At 41.4% G+C, this 16,759-nt stretch overlaps 1 protein-coding gene across 1 annotated transcript in view; it reads right to left on the bottom strand.

Annotated features, from left to right (window-relative positions):
- The window catches only part of ADARB2 (adenosine deaminase RNA specific B2 (inactive)), a 431,840-nt gene that overhangs the window by 82,932 nt on the left and 332,149 nt on the right, over positions 1-16,759 (bottom strand). Inside the window, exon 4 of the mRNA XM_073334472.1 lies at positions 3,603-3,717. Coding sequence (XP_073190573.1) covers positions 3,603-3,717 — 115 coding nt within the window. The remainder of the gene's footprint in view (positions 1-3,602; positions 3,718-16,759) is intronic.

The following is a 16,759-nucleotide window of genomic DNA, read 5'->3' as shown; positions in this document are numbered from 1 at the left end:
AGCTGTAGCTCATGAAAGCTTATGCTCAAATAAATTTGTTAGTCTCTAAGGTGCCACAAGGACTCCTTTTCTTTTTTACAAATGAATAAACATAACAATTTATTTCAGAAGATCCTGGAGGAAAAAAGGGTAGATTAACTGACTTTAGGTCTTTTCTATCTTTATTTTCTGCAATTCTCTGTGGATTTTATTATCACTAGAGATGGTTGATTTTTTTTCTCCACAAAACAGTTTTCCATTTGAAAATATCATTTTGTCAAAATCAGAATATTTCATGGGAATGTGCTGATTTCAACAAATTTGACAGTTTCAAAATGATTTCTTTCAATTTTCTTGTTTCATACCAATAATATTGCCATATTTTACTCTGATAATGTCAAAACATTTTGTTCTAATAGTGTTGAAACATTTTGCTTTGAGTTTATTGTTTCATGCACATTACATTACAATATTTCAGCATTATGGAAATGAAACCTTTCACAAAGTCATTTTGATGTTTTTGAATCAAAATATTTTGGAATTTCCATTTTGCTAAATATTTCAAGATTTCAACTTTTCATCAAGATTCGGGATGCAAACAAATTTTGAAATGTCAGAATTTCCTATGGGATGGAAATTCTGTTTTCCTACAAGCAATTTATCACTACTGAAAACGCACAGGCACTCAGTAACATCATTTTCTACATTTTTTCCTCTTTCTTCTTCCTTCTAGCTAGGAATTTGCCCTTGGTGCTGAAACATAACTCAGACACAGCACTCAACTGCAATTCTCTTTGGTTTCCCCTGTAATCTGAAAAAGCAGAAAAAAAATGCCAGAATTCAGGAAAAGAGAACCAATTTGCTGCACCTTTTGTTTTGTTTGTAGAGCTGCTGTATTATCTCAATGGCAGTTATCCCACAATCATATTGTGTTTTTTTACAAGTTTTGCCTGAAAACAGCACAAGCATGGAAAATTCTATTTATAAGCCATATGACTTTACATTGAAATGAAGGGAAAAACAGAATGAGTTTTGGATGCACGGAGCTATGTATCTCACCAAATTCAATAAGACATTACTAGAGTTATTTTTATTGCTGGTATTGTTATTTATTATTTGCTTAGCTTTTACAATTCTCCACAGTAGCAGCCAGATTCCATGTTAATAACCAAGAGATTTGCACTTATTCATAGGTCTGCTGCTAGAGTGAAACCTACCCCTACCACCTTTGAAACCTTATACTTCATGATCCTTGCTACCTCTGGGAAATGACTGGGAAAAGAGCACAACCTTGTAAGTACAGAACAAAATGTAGTTTCACAAATGGCAAATAATCCTCCCTATCCATGGGTTTGCAGATATGCTCATGCAAGAAGGGACTCAAATCTTCAGGGAGAACGTGTCCAGATAAGGCTGCTTTTGGCTTAGTAGCTTAGTGCTCTCTTTGGCTTAGTGCTCTCTTGAGCACACCTATAGGAGTGAGTTCAGTCTGGGGACCAGTAAAATCTAATGACAAATTGGAGATAATTTAAACTGGGAGAATTCAGAGGAAAAAAAAATTAAAATAATGAGTCTGGAGGAATGGACCTAGGAGGATAAATTAAACACATTTATTTCTTGGATTTGTACTGACTATGGAGAAATGTGAAGTGCAAAAGAATAAAATCCCAGTTAAAGGATTTTACTCATATGAAATTCAAAAGGATCTGGATGAAGGACTCCTCAAATTCCCACCCTCCCCATACAAGGGAGCAAAGTCACCAATACAACTTGAGCATGTCCAGCAACTGTTGAGCTGGAGGGGGCAGTGGACATGTTCCACTACACCTCTCCTACTCTTATGTTTATTTTGGCTATGCATGGACCTAATGGCTTTGTTTATGGTACTTTTGGCTCTACTGTGCCTGTTTAAGTGGAGCCAGGATTGGGTCCCAAGGAAGCAGAAGGGTTATTCAGGGTGGCACTATGGGTATGAATGAGATGAAGTTATAAATGGGAAAATGTATGCTGAATATTAGGAAAAGCTTCTTGATGATGAGATTGTTTCACTTGTGGGGCAGTCTCCCAAAGGAAGTGATTGAAGCCACATTACTCAGGACACCAATAACTAGACTTTTTCAAAGAAACAACTTCATGTTTTCTCCTTTGAGGCCTCGCATGCTCAGGAAGAGCTCCCCTAAACACCTGCAAAGCTCCCTCATTGTCCTGCGTCAAGGCCCTTAAAATTCTCCTCGCAATGATTCCTACAAAAAAATCTGATATTGGTTAGACAGTTGGTGCACTGAGACCATTGCCTACTGGGCTATCCAGTATTATCTCATTGTTTCCTAGTGATCCCCCATCTGACTGTTGTATCTCCTTCTCATCTCTTTTACTTCATCTGTAAGCTCTTCAAGGCAGGGACCATCTTTTTGTTCTATGTTTGTACAGCGCCTACCACCATGGGGGTCCTGGTCCATGACTGGAGCTCTTAGTTGCTATCACAATACAAACAACAACAATAATAGTAGGTTGGTCAAAGTAGTAGGAAATATAGGTGGGAAATGATACTGCATTGACAAAAGGTGGAAAAGAATTTTAGGCCAACTCTGTCTCTAATTTCTGTGATTCTAATGCTGATTTCTCATGCTGTCCCTTTCAATAGGAGGCAACAAGTACGTGGAATTATGTGTTAGTCTATAGGATGTAGAATTTGTAGTTTGAAAGGACCTGGTGGGAAATCCTGTCTCCAGCCTGCTGTTCTGCAATACGCACAATTGTCCCTGTTGAATCTGGCTAATGTAATTGCTGAAAGGAACAAGACAGAAAAGCCTGGATTAATTATACATTTCTCTCACCTCCAAGTTTTCCCTGTTATATCTAAAGTCTATCTACTGCTCCACACTTCTGAGTGAGAATGATGTTTAATGCAGTATCTGGGATGGTGACATTCTCATAAATATCATAAGGTGCCCAGAAACGAGGTAATCACTCCTGTGCAAACAAACAAAGTAAGGCCATGTATGCAATGCTTTTATCCACCTGCTGAACGTGTCTTTGTAGTATATGCTCTCAGGTTGAGTACATCCCCTGTTTAGAGGCTAACAGAACTGAACATCCAAGCATCTCCTCACTGAATATTTCCTGTGTTTAGATGCAAGCAGAATAGAAAGCTTTAGGTTTCCAGGCTTACTTAGAGTGGAAGACAAATGGGCTGAGATTTGTTTTCACCTGCCAGTCTTAAATTAGACCTAAGACTAAATGGCTCCAGCTCTAAAAATAATAAACAAACAAACAAATAGATAAATAAAAGAGCTAATATTTTTCTTACTGATAATTAAAAAGGAACCCCTATTAGGAGAAATAAAATTAGCTAGATTTGCATTTCCTCCCATGAATAAAGAGAAAACGGTATATTTATATGTATTTATAAATTTAGCTATATTTCTACTGTCAATACATTTTTTGTGCACCTGCTCGAAGTTTAAATATTTAATGCTTGTTTTCTCTCATTACTGTACATTTTTCTGTGTTGGAGTAAAGGGATTCTTTAGTACTGTGGACTGGGTAAATAATACATTCCTTATTCATGAAGAATACTTCAGGAAAATAAAATAAAATAATGAAATTAAAGGGCATCTTACCTCTGGTCATCACAATTCCTGCAAGGGTTTTGTGGCGTGCGTGCATGGAGGTGAAATTGTCTGTCAACTCTTGAAACTTCTGTGTAACCATTTGATATATGGAATCAGCAAACTCCTGAAAGACACAATCAGAAGGAATTTTTCACTTTCTTTGATTGAAGCACTTGGGTGTGTCTGGAGATTAATAACCAGCCTTCTGCCTTTGAGATCTCACTTTTAGAATTAAGCTCCACCTACCTCAGCAAAAAAATAAAAGGAACGGTTCCCTAGGACAGTGGTTCTCAACCAGGAGTCCAAAAAGAAAAGGAGTACTTGTGGCACCTTAGAGACTAACCAATTTATTTGAGCATAAGCTTTCGTGAGCTACAGCTCACTTCATCGGGTATCCGATGAAGTGAGCTGTAGCTCACGAAAGCTTATGCTCAAATAAATTGGTTAGTCTCTAAGGTGCCACAAGTACTCCTTTTCTTTTTGCGAATACAGACTAACACGGCTGTTACTCTGAAACTAACCAGGAGTCCGGGGCCTTCTTGAGGGGCTGTGAGCAGGCTTCAGGGTGTCTGCCAAATAGGGCCAGCATTAGATTCACTGGGGCCCAGGGCAGAAAGCTGAAGGCCTGCCGCCCCAAGCCCCGCTGCCTGGGGCTGAATCCCAGGGCCCTGAACCTCATAACTCGGGGTTGAAGCCAAAGCCTGAGCAATGTAGCTTCATGGGGGCCCCCTGTGGCGTGGGGCCCCAGGCAACTGCCCTGTTTGCTATCTTCTAATGCTGGCTCTGGCTTTTCTATGCAGAAAACCAGTTGTTGTGGCACAGGTGAGCATGGGAATTTTTATAGCATGTTGGGGAGCCTCAGAAAGAAAAAGTTTGAGACCCCCTGCCCTAGGAGAAACAACGAGGTATCCTTGTGGCACCTTAGAGACTAACAAATTTATTTGGGCATAAGCTTTCGTGGGATAGAACCCACTCCCTGCATCTGATGAAGTGGGTTTTAGCCCACGAAAGCTTATGCCCAAATAAATTTGTTAGTCTCTAAGGTGCCACAAGGACTCCTCGTTGATTTTGCTGATACAGACTAACACGGCTACCAGTCTGAAACCTGCCCTAGGATCAATATCATAAATGGCTACTCGCTGCCTCTAAGGGTACATCTGCACTGCAACAAAAGACACACGGCATGGCAGAGGCTGGCCCAGGGGTCTGGCTAAGGGGTTAAAAATTCCACCGCACATGTTTGGGCTCAAGCTGGAGCCTGGACTCTGAAACCCCATGAGGGGAGTTGGCCTTAGAACCTGGGCTTGGGGATCTCTACACTGCTATTTTTAGCCCGGCAGCCTGAGCCCTATGAGCTGAAGTCAATTGACCTGAGCTCAGAGTCTTTTTTTATTGCATTGTTGACATATCCTGAGAAGGTTGATGTTAGGAGCTGACCCAAAACCCAGTGAATCAATAGGAAGGCTCACTTTGACTAGGCTTTGAATCAAATTCTTAGTGCTCAAGAAAAAGTCCTAGAATTTGACAAATTTTGTTTCTGGTCATTGGTCCAGGGCTAGTTCATAGAAAAATTTACCAGTCTTGAAAGCATTTTACTTGTCTGAAAAAGTGTTTCTTTGCCCCAGCAAGTCATTTACTGGGCTGAACAGAGGGGGAGTCACCTAATTTTCTCAGTGATTTTTTTCAGTATTTTTGTTGTTCATGAATGTTAATTTAGCAAAGCTTTCAATCGCTTCATGAAACTTAAAGAAAAGTTACTTTTTCCCTTGGCTGGGTCCTAGCCAAGCAAAGTCTGAGATGCCCTTTGAGTTCTGTGTTGCAGCTGAGGTGCCACAAGAAGCTCCTTATTCCACATTTAAGAAGAGCCTTTAATGGCCCAGTGAAGCTAAGAGAGCAGAAATGATGGACTCCAGGGTTATCGCCAACTCTTTTAGAAACATATCATAAGATTTTTAATTTCCACATAGACAGCCATCAAAAACAGCTGGAGAGACCTCTTCTTATGTTTCACATAAAGGGTGGTACCTGCAAAAGAGCAGTAACCCCTGCCCTGCAGCACTGTGTTGGTATGGGCTACACTAGGCAGCAGCGGGGCTTGTCCCCGAGATGTGCGAAGCACCACAGCCACATTGAAATCAATAGGCAGTGAGAGGAGGGTGCTCAGCATTTCTCAGGATTGGGCCCTACTCTGGTCAGTGGTCTGAGCCACATAAAGAGTTCCAGTCTGAATAATCTGAGAGCGTTTCACCCACAACCACAGAGAGGGGGCTATTCAAAATAGATCAGAACCAGTGGTGGGCAACCTGCAGCTGGGAACGGCGAACCGCAGCCACTGGGAGCTGCTGGCGGCCGTGCCTGTGGACAGTCAATGTATACAAACTGCCTCATGGCCTGCCAGTGGATTACCCTGATCTTATTTGAAGCACCGTACAGGACAGCCCTATTAATTGACTGCTCTGATTAAGTGCCTCAGTTTGTCTCAGCAACAAACAACAACAAAAACTCTTTCAACTGAAAACTTCTGTGTTACAAGACTCAAGCTTAGAATTGCGTCCTGGGTTCAGATCTCTTGGGGTCTCACTTGCATCATGCAATCTCTGAGCAATCTGGTCCATTTAGAAGAGTCTTCATTAACATGGTCCTGATTAAGCAGCAGTTATTGCCTTTTACTGTTACTGGGCTAAACTGGATCTCTGGGAAAAGCCCAAATAAAACAGACTTTCTGGCCAAAAAACGGGCATCTGGCAACCCTAGTCCCTGATGTGGTTGACCTCTAGGCGCTACCAAAATATAAATGTGAAACTGTAATAAAACTATAGATATCATGAATGCAACTGTGGGTGCTCAGTGCATCAAAAATCAGCACATTCAAATATCTAGTCATGTACCCATGTAGTTTAGGTAACTAACTGGGGACCTATGTGCCTAATTCACTTGGAATGCGGTCAGCATGTCAGGGTTAACATTCTACCTGCAATGACATGGTGTGGTTGCAGTGTGGGTAGACCTCCCGGAACTAGGTTTATTTGCGCTAGCTTGGGTGCTGGAGCAATGAAGCTGCAGCAACACAGGCTTCAGTGCAGCCTGTCCAAGCCCACCTGGAAGCTTGTAATTCTCCACGGGCGGGGCTTGCACTGAAGCCCTTGCTGCTGCAGCAAGCTCTGGTATCCGAGCTAACAAGTTCAAAGCTAGTTTGGGAATGTCTGCACAAACTGCAATCGCACTGTGGGACTGCAGGGTAGGGATATCCTCAATGGCCATTGGGCTAGTGGGGCATGGGATTGCAAACAGGGGCACTGGACGACTGGGTGGAGGTGGTGGGGTCTTGGGGGGAAGAGGCGGCGTGGGAGCAGGGCCTTGGGGGAAGGGATGGTGCAAGGGAGAGGCCCTGGGGGAAAAGGGTGGCATGGGGGCAGGGCCTCAGGGAGATGGGGTGGTGAGGGTGGGGGCTCGGGGAGAAGGGGTGATGCCAGGGAGGGGTCTTGGGGGAATGGGCAGTGCTAGGGTGTGGACTCAGTGTGAAGGGGCAGAGTGGGGACATGTGTTTGAGGGGCAGGGGTAGGACCTCAGGGAGAAGGGCCATGGGGGGGCACCGTTTGGGAGCCGGTGGCCCCCTCACTTTTTGGGACCTTACACCACTCCTGATTGCAGGTGTTCCTGAGTTCTTCATCCTACTTGCTGTGTAACTCTCATCTGGTTTCTTCTCTTGTCAGTCTCTTAATATCCCTGTCTGTAAAATGGCTGCTAATAATGCTTAATTACCTCACATGACTGTTGCGAGCATTAAATGGGTAATGTTTGTGAAGTATTTTGAAGGTGATATAAGTGCTAAGAATTGTGATATAAGGTGATATAAGCGCTAAGTGCTAAGAATTGTCTGCAAACATGCCATGGCATGAGTAATAGACAGGGTCTTGACATATCCTCAGCTTTATGTTATCCATACATATAAACACACATATATTTAATCACCTAACACTTCAAACTAGTGACAGGAAATCTGAAGCCTGTGTTATTTTAGTTGTGTGAAGAAGTGCTCTATCCATTTAGCAGTGCTGTGTGAATGCGTGTTAATAATAAAATAACTCATATTGCTAGTGATAACTCTGGTGCACACGAACAACCTTAAAGTCTGCAAATCTCAGTAGCATTTGCTGAGTAAACTCTTTGGGATGGAACCCAGTGTCCCTTGAGCAAAAGCTAAAAGGTGGTTAGACATTTGACTTCCATTGAAAGTCAATGGGAGCAGTGAGCCTAACTCCCTTTTGTGTTTTGGAAAATCTCTACCATAATAACCATAATTATGGCTAGCAGAGCTAAAAACAATAATAAATAGTTTTTAAAGTATATTAGGAACAAAAGAAACCCGAACAATGGTGTAGGCCCATTACTAGATGGAGATGGTAAAGCTGGTAATGATGCAGAAAAGGCAAAAGAGTTCAATAAATATTTCTGTTGTTTATTTGGAAAGATGCAGGATGATGTACTTGTAACACATTAAAAGGATAAGGTATGTTCCAGTCTATTAGCAGCTAAGGAGGATGGTAAATATCATGTATTAGGAAAACACTTTTAAGTCAGTAGGCCTGTAGAACTTACATCCAAGAATCCTAAAAGTGTTGCCTCAGGAAAGCTCTGTACTGCTAATATTAATTTTTAAGAAAACTTGGAATACTGGGGAAATTCCGTAATATTTGAAGATTGCTAATATTGTATCAATATTAAAAAAAAAAGCAAGAGAGATGACTCAGGTAATTATAGACTGGTTAGCTTGATATCAGTCCTGGGCAAAATAATGGAAAAGCTGATACAGGGTTCTTACTAATAAAAAGTAAAGGATAGGGATATAATAAATGCCAATCAACATGGTTTCATGGGAAATAGGTCTTGTCAAAAAAACCTGATTTCATTTGTTTATGGGATTACAAGTTTGGTTGATAAAGGCAACTACACAGATGTGATATACTTAGACTTTTGTAAGGTCTTTGACTTAGTACCATACAATATTCTCATTAAAATATTGGCACTATACTATATCAATAAAGCACATGTTAAATGGATTAAGAACTGGATAGTGGACATATCTCAAAAAGTTGTTGTCAATGGGGAATCATCATTGAATGGGCGTGTTTCCAGTGGGGTTCCACAGAAACCGGTACTAGACTGTCACCGGATGCACTCACTGTCACTTTATCTCTTTTTCTGTTATAGCTCTCCACGCTCCCTTTGCATCAGGGGTGACTGTCTTTTGCAGTCCTTTATGGTCCACAGCATTCTTTTAAACACCCCTTGTATCGGGGTGACCAGGTGCCCACATTCTCCATCAATTGTCATGGGGTGCACTGACCACCAGTGAGCCTCCTGCCGGCTGTCCTGGGAATTAGCTTTCCCAGGAGAGGCTTGTGCTCCCTCTCTGGTGGTGTCTTCCCCCATCCTGTCTTGCTCTGTGGCCCTGCTCACTCATGGATCTGCATTGTGGCTTGGCTCATTGGCCAGGTCACAAATGTCCTCCCTTTCCAGGGAAAGTAACAAAGTCTTTCCAGAACAAAATATCCCAGGCAATCCACTGCCCTTTGCCTGGTCTATGCCATGTCCTCAGTGGCTGGTAGGAGAACCCGGGCCCACGCTTTACGCCTGATTTCAGCTCAGGGGCCCTCCGATCAACAGCCCCGGCCTGCAATGTCCTACCTTGCTACTATTTCCTGAGTCTTCTCCTACCTTCCTGGCTTCCCCCCTCACTGGGTTCACCAGCCTCCCTCCTCTCAGGGAGTAACTGTTGCCAGCTTCCTGGCTTATATAGACCCCCCCAGCTGAGCCTGCTTCCAGTCAATTCCCTGCTCCCTGGCTCCTCCTCCACATGCAGCCTGTTGTGTTAATTGGGCTGCCTGGCCATCTTAACCCCATCCAGTCCTGTGTAGGGTGGACACTCCATCACATAGAATCATAGAATATCAGGATTGGAAGGGACCTCAGGAGGTCATCTAGTCCAACCCCCTGCTCAAAGCAGGACCAATCCCCAATTTATGCCACAAATCCCTAAATGGACCCCTCAAGGATTGAACTCACAACCCTGGGTTTAGCAGGCCAATGCTCAAACCACTGAGCTATCCCTCCCCCCAATAGGCCCAATGCTATTCAACATTTTCATCAATGATCTGGAAGTAAATATAAAATCCCTGCTGATAAAATCAGGAGATGACACAAAGATTGGCAGAATTGACAGTCTTAGAGAGAGATCTGGATTGCTTGGCCAGGTGGGCCCTTCAAACAACATACATTTTAATACAGCCAATGCAAAGTCATATGTCTGGGAACAGGGAATTCGGGCCATACCTACAGAATGGTGGAATGTATCCTGGAAAGCAATGACTCTGAAAAGGATTTCGGGGTCAGAGTGGTCAAGCAACAGAACCTGATCTCCCAGTGTGATGCTGTAGCAAAACAGGCTAATGCCATCCCTTGGATGTGTAAACAGGGGAGAAGTGAGTAAAAGTAAGGATTTAGCCACTTCATGTGGCACTGGTGAGACTGATACTGGAACACTGGGTCCATTTCTGGTGTCCACATTTTAAAAGGTTGCTGAAAAATTGGAGAGGGTGCAGAAAAGAGCAATGAAAATAATTCACGAGCTGGAGAAAATGCCTTACAGTGAAAGGCTGAAAAAGCTCGGCCCGTCTAGCTTAAAAAAGAAGATTGAGAGCTAGCTTGATTACAGTGTATAAGTACCTTCACAAGGAGAAAATAGGGACTAGCAAAGGGCTCTTTAATGGAACAGAGAAAAGCATAACAAGAACCAATGGCTGGAAGCTGAAAGTAGACAAATTCAAATGAGAAATTAGGTATGAATTTTTAACAGTGAGGGTGATTAACCACTGAACAAACTTCCAGGGAAACTGGTGGATTCTCCATCTCATTATGTATTGAAATCAAGATTGGACGCCTTTCTGGAAGATGTGCTTTAGTCAAACCTGAGTTATTTGGATCAATACTGGAGTAACTGGGTGTAATGTAATGGCTTGTGATATACAGGAGGTCAGAATAGATGATCTAATGATCTCTTCTGGCCACAAACACTATAAATCTATGAATTATCTATGAATTATAATAATACTTGGCACTTATGAATAATACCTTTATCAAAGTATCCCCAAACACTAAACATCCATAAATGTATTAAGCCTCACTGCAAACCTGTAATATAAATACAATTATACCCATTTTACAGATGGGTGAACTAAAGCACAGAAAGGGTAAATGATGGGCCCAAGAGGGTCAGCAGCAGAGCTTGAAAGAGCACCCAGTTGCCCTGAACTCCAGTTCTCTATGGTGACCACTATAACAGTGCCTGGCTTTCATGATATAAAACTCTGTTTCTAATCTTGTTTTCCATATTTAAAAACATAATAAGGCGAACAGGAAAATAAAAATATGCACCTAGGATTGCTATGGTTGGGTTCACACAGTGTGAACTGCAAATCTGATCAGCTTATTTAGAATTTTTTAAAAAGGGAATGTCTCAGTGAAACAATCTGCACCATCATCTTAAAAAGACTCAAATCATCCATTTAATCTCCCATAGTATTACAGACCAATCCTTGCCTGCATTTTCACAGTGCCCTCCATATAAGCATCCCAAGGCATTTTGTGCTCATTAAGAGTTAATTAGCTTAGAGGCACATGCAATTCCTAAAAGACTCATTTTAAAAATTCTAAAAAGAACAAATAACTTTTAACTTTGGATTTAGAAATCCCAGAACTCGGAGCGTTCTTTACCTCATTTGGCAGTGGATTCTAAAGCCAGAGGGCAATGAGACTCAGTAAAGGCAAAAGAATGACATGACTTCATATAACATTTAGGGACAATAAGGAATTTAGCATTCACTGATCTCAAAGAGTGACCAGGGACTTTGAAGAATAGGAAATCCATTAAATGTGAAGCCTCTTAGCTAAAATACGACAGGAGAGTATTTTAGTTTGGAATAAATTGCTGAACAGGATGCCAGTAAAATTAATGCAATGTAGAAATGATGGAGTGACATATGCTGGTCCTTGTAAAATACAGTAGGATTCAGAAGCATCAACCAGTAGTGCAAGACCTAATCTAGAAGGCAATCGAAGAGCTACAATATAATGCTAATACTTGTCACTTATATAGAAATTTTCATCTGCAAATCTCAAAATACTTCACATGGGTGGATAAGCAACATGATCTCTATTTGTGCAGATGGGGAAAATGAGGTATACAGAGATTAAGGGTTCAGTCCTGTGAGGTGCTGAATGCCCTCCTATTCCTATTTACTCCAATGAGAACTGAGTGTGAGTAGTACATTACAAGAGTATTCAGTACCTTGCAGGACTGACCCCAGATCCACACAATGACTCAGTAGCAGAGCTGGGAATAGAGTACAGTCCTGATTCCCAGTCCTGTGTTGTAACTACTGGAATGTGTGGTCTCCTGTTCTTACACAATACTGAAACATAAACTACCATAACAGCATCATTGGCCTGATCTATCAAGTCAACAGGAGCCTTTACATTGACTTCAGAGGCAGTAGATCAGGCCCCACATCAGGTTTGAATCTTTCCGTTAACACAAAACAAACAAAAAACCCAAACCCAAACCAAATTGTGGATTTAATAAACAGTGGCCGAACATTGTGGAAGTAAGTGCTGTACAGACTTATCCCATCCAGCTCACAGGCATCCCTGGTATTCGGGCCAATAGATTTTCTTGGTCATGGCTTTACAATTAAACAACAGTCCTAAATTACTAAAAGGTACATAGCTAGGTAACTTGCCAATGGGGTAAAAGCCAGGAAATTCTTAGTATCAAAGGATAACATGAGCCTGGCGACAAGTCCATCACCGGGATTCTTAGGAATATTGGCAAGGAAAAGTTGCCTGCCATCAAAAGAGTTTTAAAATCATGCACACCTTGGGGGTGGGGTGGGGGTGGAGGAGAGAGGGGGAGTCTTTGCCATTTCTGCTTTATGAAACTCATCTGTGAGAATCTCTATATTTGGTGACACCCATGGTTACAGTTGCCAGATATCAGGACTGAAGACAAGAGTCCCCATCTTGCTTAAATGAAAGAGCAGAATAGATCTTGGCAATCTCAATATGACAGTCTCACAGCTGGTGAAAAAGGCAGGCCAGAAGGAAGATGCAGAAACTTAAGAAAATAGAAATATTCATTGTGAACTATGCAGCCAGCAGGACAGCATGCAGTTGAACTAAAAGTGTAATGGCATAAACAGACAGCAAATCTTGGGGGGAAGAGGGGACTATTGACATTCAGTGCTTTGAAAATCCACAAGAATGCACAGTTTCTGATACAGGGTCTGATTCCTGAAGGGCACTATGTAGGAGGTGAGCTTTCCTACAGACTTTGGGCTTGATCCAAAATCCATTGAAGTCAATGGAGATAACACACTTCAGCGGGCTTTACTTTAGGTCCTGTATGCTAGGATACAGATTTAGCCAAGTACTTAAGCATGTGCTCAACTTTCAACCTTTGAAGTCAGTGGGATTTAAGCCCATGCTTTGCTAAATCAGGACTCAGATTCTGCCACATGTATGCTGAGTAATACCTTACTCATTGAGTAGTCCCACTGAAATCAACAGAGTAAGGTACCCACTGACTAAGGGTGGCAGAATCTGGCTCTCTAGCAGAATGAACCTTTAATTCGCCAAGTTCTTTAAACTCCCAAACTAAGTTTCAGAACAAGTTTTTTTGTCTGTCTGCTTTTTAAATTACAGCTTCCATATGTTCCATAGTTTGATTTTTCTACATGAACAGAAAATGTAAGCCAGAAACAAGCTCTTCAGCATCAAAACCTTGCTTGCATTAGTCAATGAGGTGAGTGATGTGTGTAAGGCCAACTAGATCTGCCAAACTCTGCTGTCAGTTACACTTACCCACCCCCACTGAAATCAATGGAGGTTGCGTATGTGTAATTGATGGCAGAAATAGGCCTTCAGTTAGGTGTCTAGTTAAAAAAAGAATACAGATAATTCTGAATCTGTAGTTGCAAAAGTATACTCTAAAATGGAACACTGGATTTAAAGAGCTCTTTGTTACTGTACATAAATAAGGTGGAAAATAAATGTCACTCTCTTTCAAGCTGCACTGTGTCATCTGTACCCTTCTGTAACTCCTGATTGCAATATCAAATTACCAGCATTATTCGCAGAGGAAAATCAAACTTTAGATCATAACATTACAAAACCGAAAACTTTTATTCATTTCTCAGCACTAATATTCCAAATGTTATAAATAATTAAATGTGTTAAAGTTTGCAGGGGCAGTCTTCAGGGTAAAACTGACATTCAACAGGAGTGGTAAGGATATTAAAATCAATAGATTATAAAGTAGAAAGCCTTTCGTAAATATTTTCTATTGAAATCCTGTCTTTGGGTTTATAGGGTTGAAATATCAGAAAGGTTAGATTTGCATATGGGTGGGATGAAATAGTCTACTAAACAGATATCACACAGGGCTCTGTTACTCCTGTCTCCCAAGTACTCTATTTTGCAGTAAATTACTGACATTTGGGGGTAAATGTTGAGCATGGGGGATTAGGTTCACAACCTCCTTCACTGATAACAGAAGCTGTACACGTAATTTCTTACACAATATGCAGAAAACGTACCCTCTTTGAAGGTAGGAATCAGTATTTTTCTTCGTTAATCCAAACAGAAGAAAAAACTGGCACAGAGGATTTGAATTATAAAGAGATACCTTTCCAAAGTCGCTACATTAAATCATACGTCTCATCAGCTTTTTGTGGAATAGGGGTAAATGGCAGACAAAGTGGTCAGGGTATGTAGCAAATAGCTACCCAGCATACTTTGGTCTGAGCTTGGAAATAACTTTTCCATAGGTGGCTGGAAATTTATCTCCCAACACCTGTATCCTTGAGCCAATTAAGTAATCAGCTTCTTTCCATGGACTATGTCATCTGGAAGATACAGGTCTGAGAAGAAAAGATGGTAAAGGGTCATAGGCTGATTTCAATCCTTGTCTTCTGGAAAGAGTGGAAGTTCTGCGTGCAGGTGGAAGGCACTCAGAGACTTTGGTGATAGGGACCAAAGAAACAGACAGATAAAAAGACAGCCAGACTATTAGGAAGGTGGTTTGAGTGGTAGGGCAGTAGACTGAGGACTCAAGATACTGGCGTTCAATACTGTGCCCAATCACACATTTCCTTTGTGACACTGATTTAATTTACTGTGTGCCTCAGTTCCCCCTATGTAAAATAGGGATATTTCCCTAGTTTCCCTTCATAACTCAGCAGAGGCATTTATACAGTACTGCTGAAGGAACAGGACACTGCCAGGGAGCTCGTTGTGATTCTTTCCTGGAGATGTGCAATGACTATTTCTGTCTGATCATAACTGCTGCACGGTATCAATCATTATGTCTGGCTTTGGTTTATCCCTCAGGGACCAGAGGAGAGGGACTTTGTTTTAGCTCACATAGACATTATTTTATTTTGTCTGACTATATGTTTTCATTTCCGCTGAACACATCAGTATATTCCTCGTACACCCCAACTCAGGAGAGTCTACTTAATCACATTTATTAGAGTGAGCTGTGCACATATGTAACCTGTTACACATCCCTGCATTGTGCTTCTCACCAAAGCTTTAATAAAAAATAATGTATTTTTAAATTGAGCACCCTCAAGTTTCTCAGACCAAAATTGATAAAAAAGATGAGATGCTCTCATTGATTTGGCCAGAAGAATCCCTACAGCAAGAAAACCTGTTCAGTAGATCTGTTATGAGTGTTTTAACTATATATGTGGCGCAGCTCTCATGGTAAATTCCATATTTCTGTAATCATCAAACAAACTGAATTTGTTCTGCACATGTGGGGGCGTCAATCTATGGCATCTCTGATGTCTCAGCTAACTGTGCTGGGACGAGGCGAAAAATTCTTGCTCACAAAGCAGTTCTTATTTGGACACTCTTTCCCCCCCTGCTAGGGAGTTATTACCCTGCTTGTTCCTCAGTCCTTTCCAGGGCAGACATATTTTCACATTAGCTAGTCTAGTCTATTTATTTTTATATCATTAGTGATTATTTGTTAAGCATCAACAATGTGCTTGGTGCTGGATGAAACTGTAGGATCAAGAGAATCCCTGCACTGTAGAGTTTACAGTTAAATACAAGACTGACAAACATTGGAAGACCCAGAGGAAGGAGTCATTTCAGTAAATTCCTACTCTGATTATTTTAATTTGGGGGCTTCACAGAAAAAATAGGGCTTTATGGGGGAAGAAGATGGAAAGCTGACTCTCTGAGGCTGGGAGGTCATTCCACACAGGAAGAGATGGATGGAAAAGATACAAAGACGGGAGTGGGAGAAGGAAATGAGAGGGGTGTTGAGGACCCTTTTCCTGTGGACCTTTGGAACCTTACTCTTCACCTGGTCCAAAATCCCCTGAAGTCAATGGGAGGCTTTTCACTGAATTCACTGACTCTTGGATGAGGCCCTTTGAATGGGCATATGGCAGGAAATTGTACCTGAAAAAGCAATCCATCTTACTTCCAGAACTTGTTCATATCCACAGTGTGCTTCCTAAAGGTCATTAGCGGCCACAGTGAACCTTAAGGATTTGCTGGTTTCTGACAAGCCATTCTGGTGTTACTAGTTTGTCCATCTCAAGCTTGGTTCTGTGCACCACAGCTTACTAAAATCCTTTAAAATCTCATCTACAAACCTTTTGTTTGCAACTGGTAGAATGTGACAAAAAAGAAATAGGAGAATGTTTGCAGACCCTGTCTTAAAAATGGTTTTCATGAACTTCAAACTATAGGGAAAATTATCTGCTTGGCAGAGATCACTCATGTCAGATTTGAAGTAGGAATAATTTGAATTGGGGTTTCTAGAGTAGGAGGGGAAATTTGGAAACTGAGATTCAACTATAACTATGATGAGATTGCTGTTGTAATGCATTAGTCTTTTAATTTTATATAAACACACACATATCAGGTGTGTATAGATGTACTTCAGTGAATGTGATTATCCAGACATGCTGTTGATGAACATCTAAAAGGGACATATACAGCAAGAATGGGAAACACAAAGATAGAACAGGAATTTAGTTTAAGGGTTCAGTAAATAAACTATCTTGTTTCCAAAAAAAATTCCCCTGACT

This window comes from Lepidochelys kempii, chromosome 2 (genome assembly GCF_965140265.1).
Source record: "Lepidochelys kempii isolate rLepKem1 chromosome 2, rLepKem1.hap2, whole genome shotgun sequence".
NCBI lineage: Eukaryota > Metazoa > Chordata > Testudines > Cheloniidae > Lepidochelys > Lepidochelys kempii.
The sequence above is the reverse complement of the archived record's forward strand: the minus strand, read 5'-3'. Positions and strand labels throughout refer to the sequence as shown.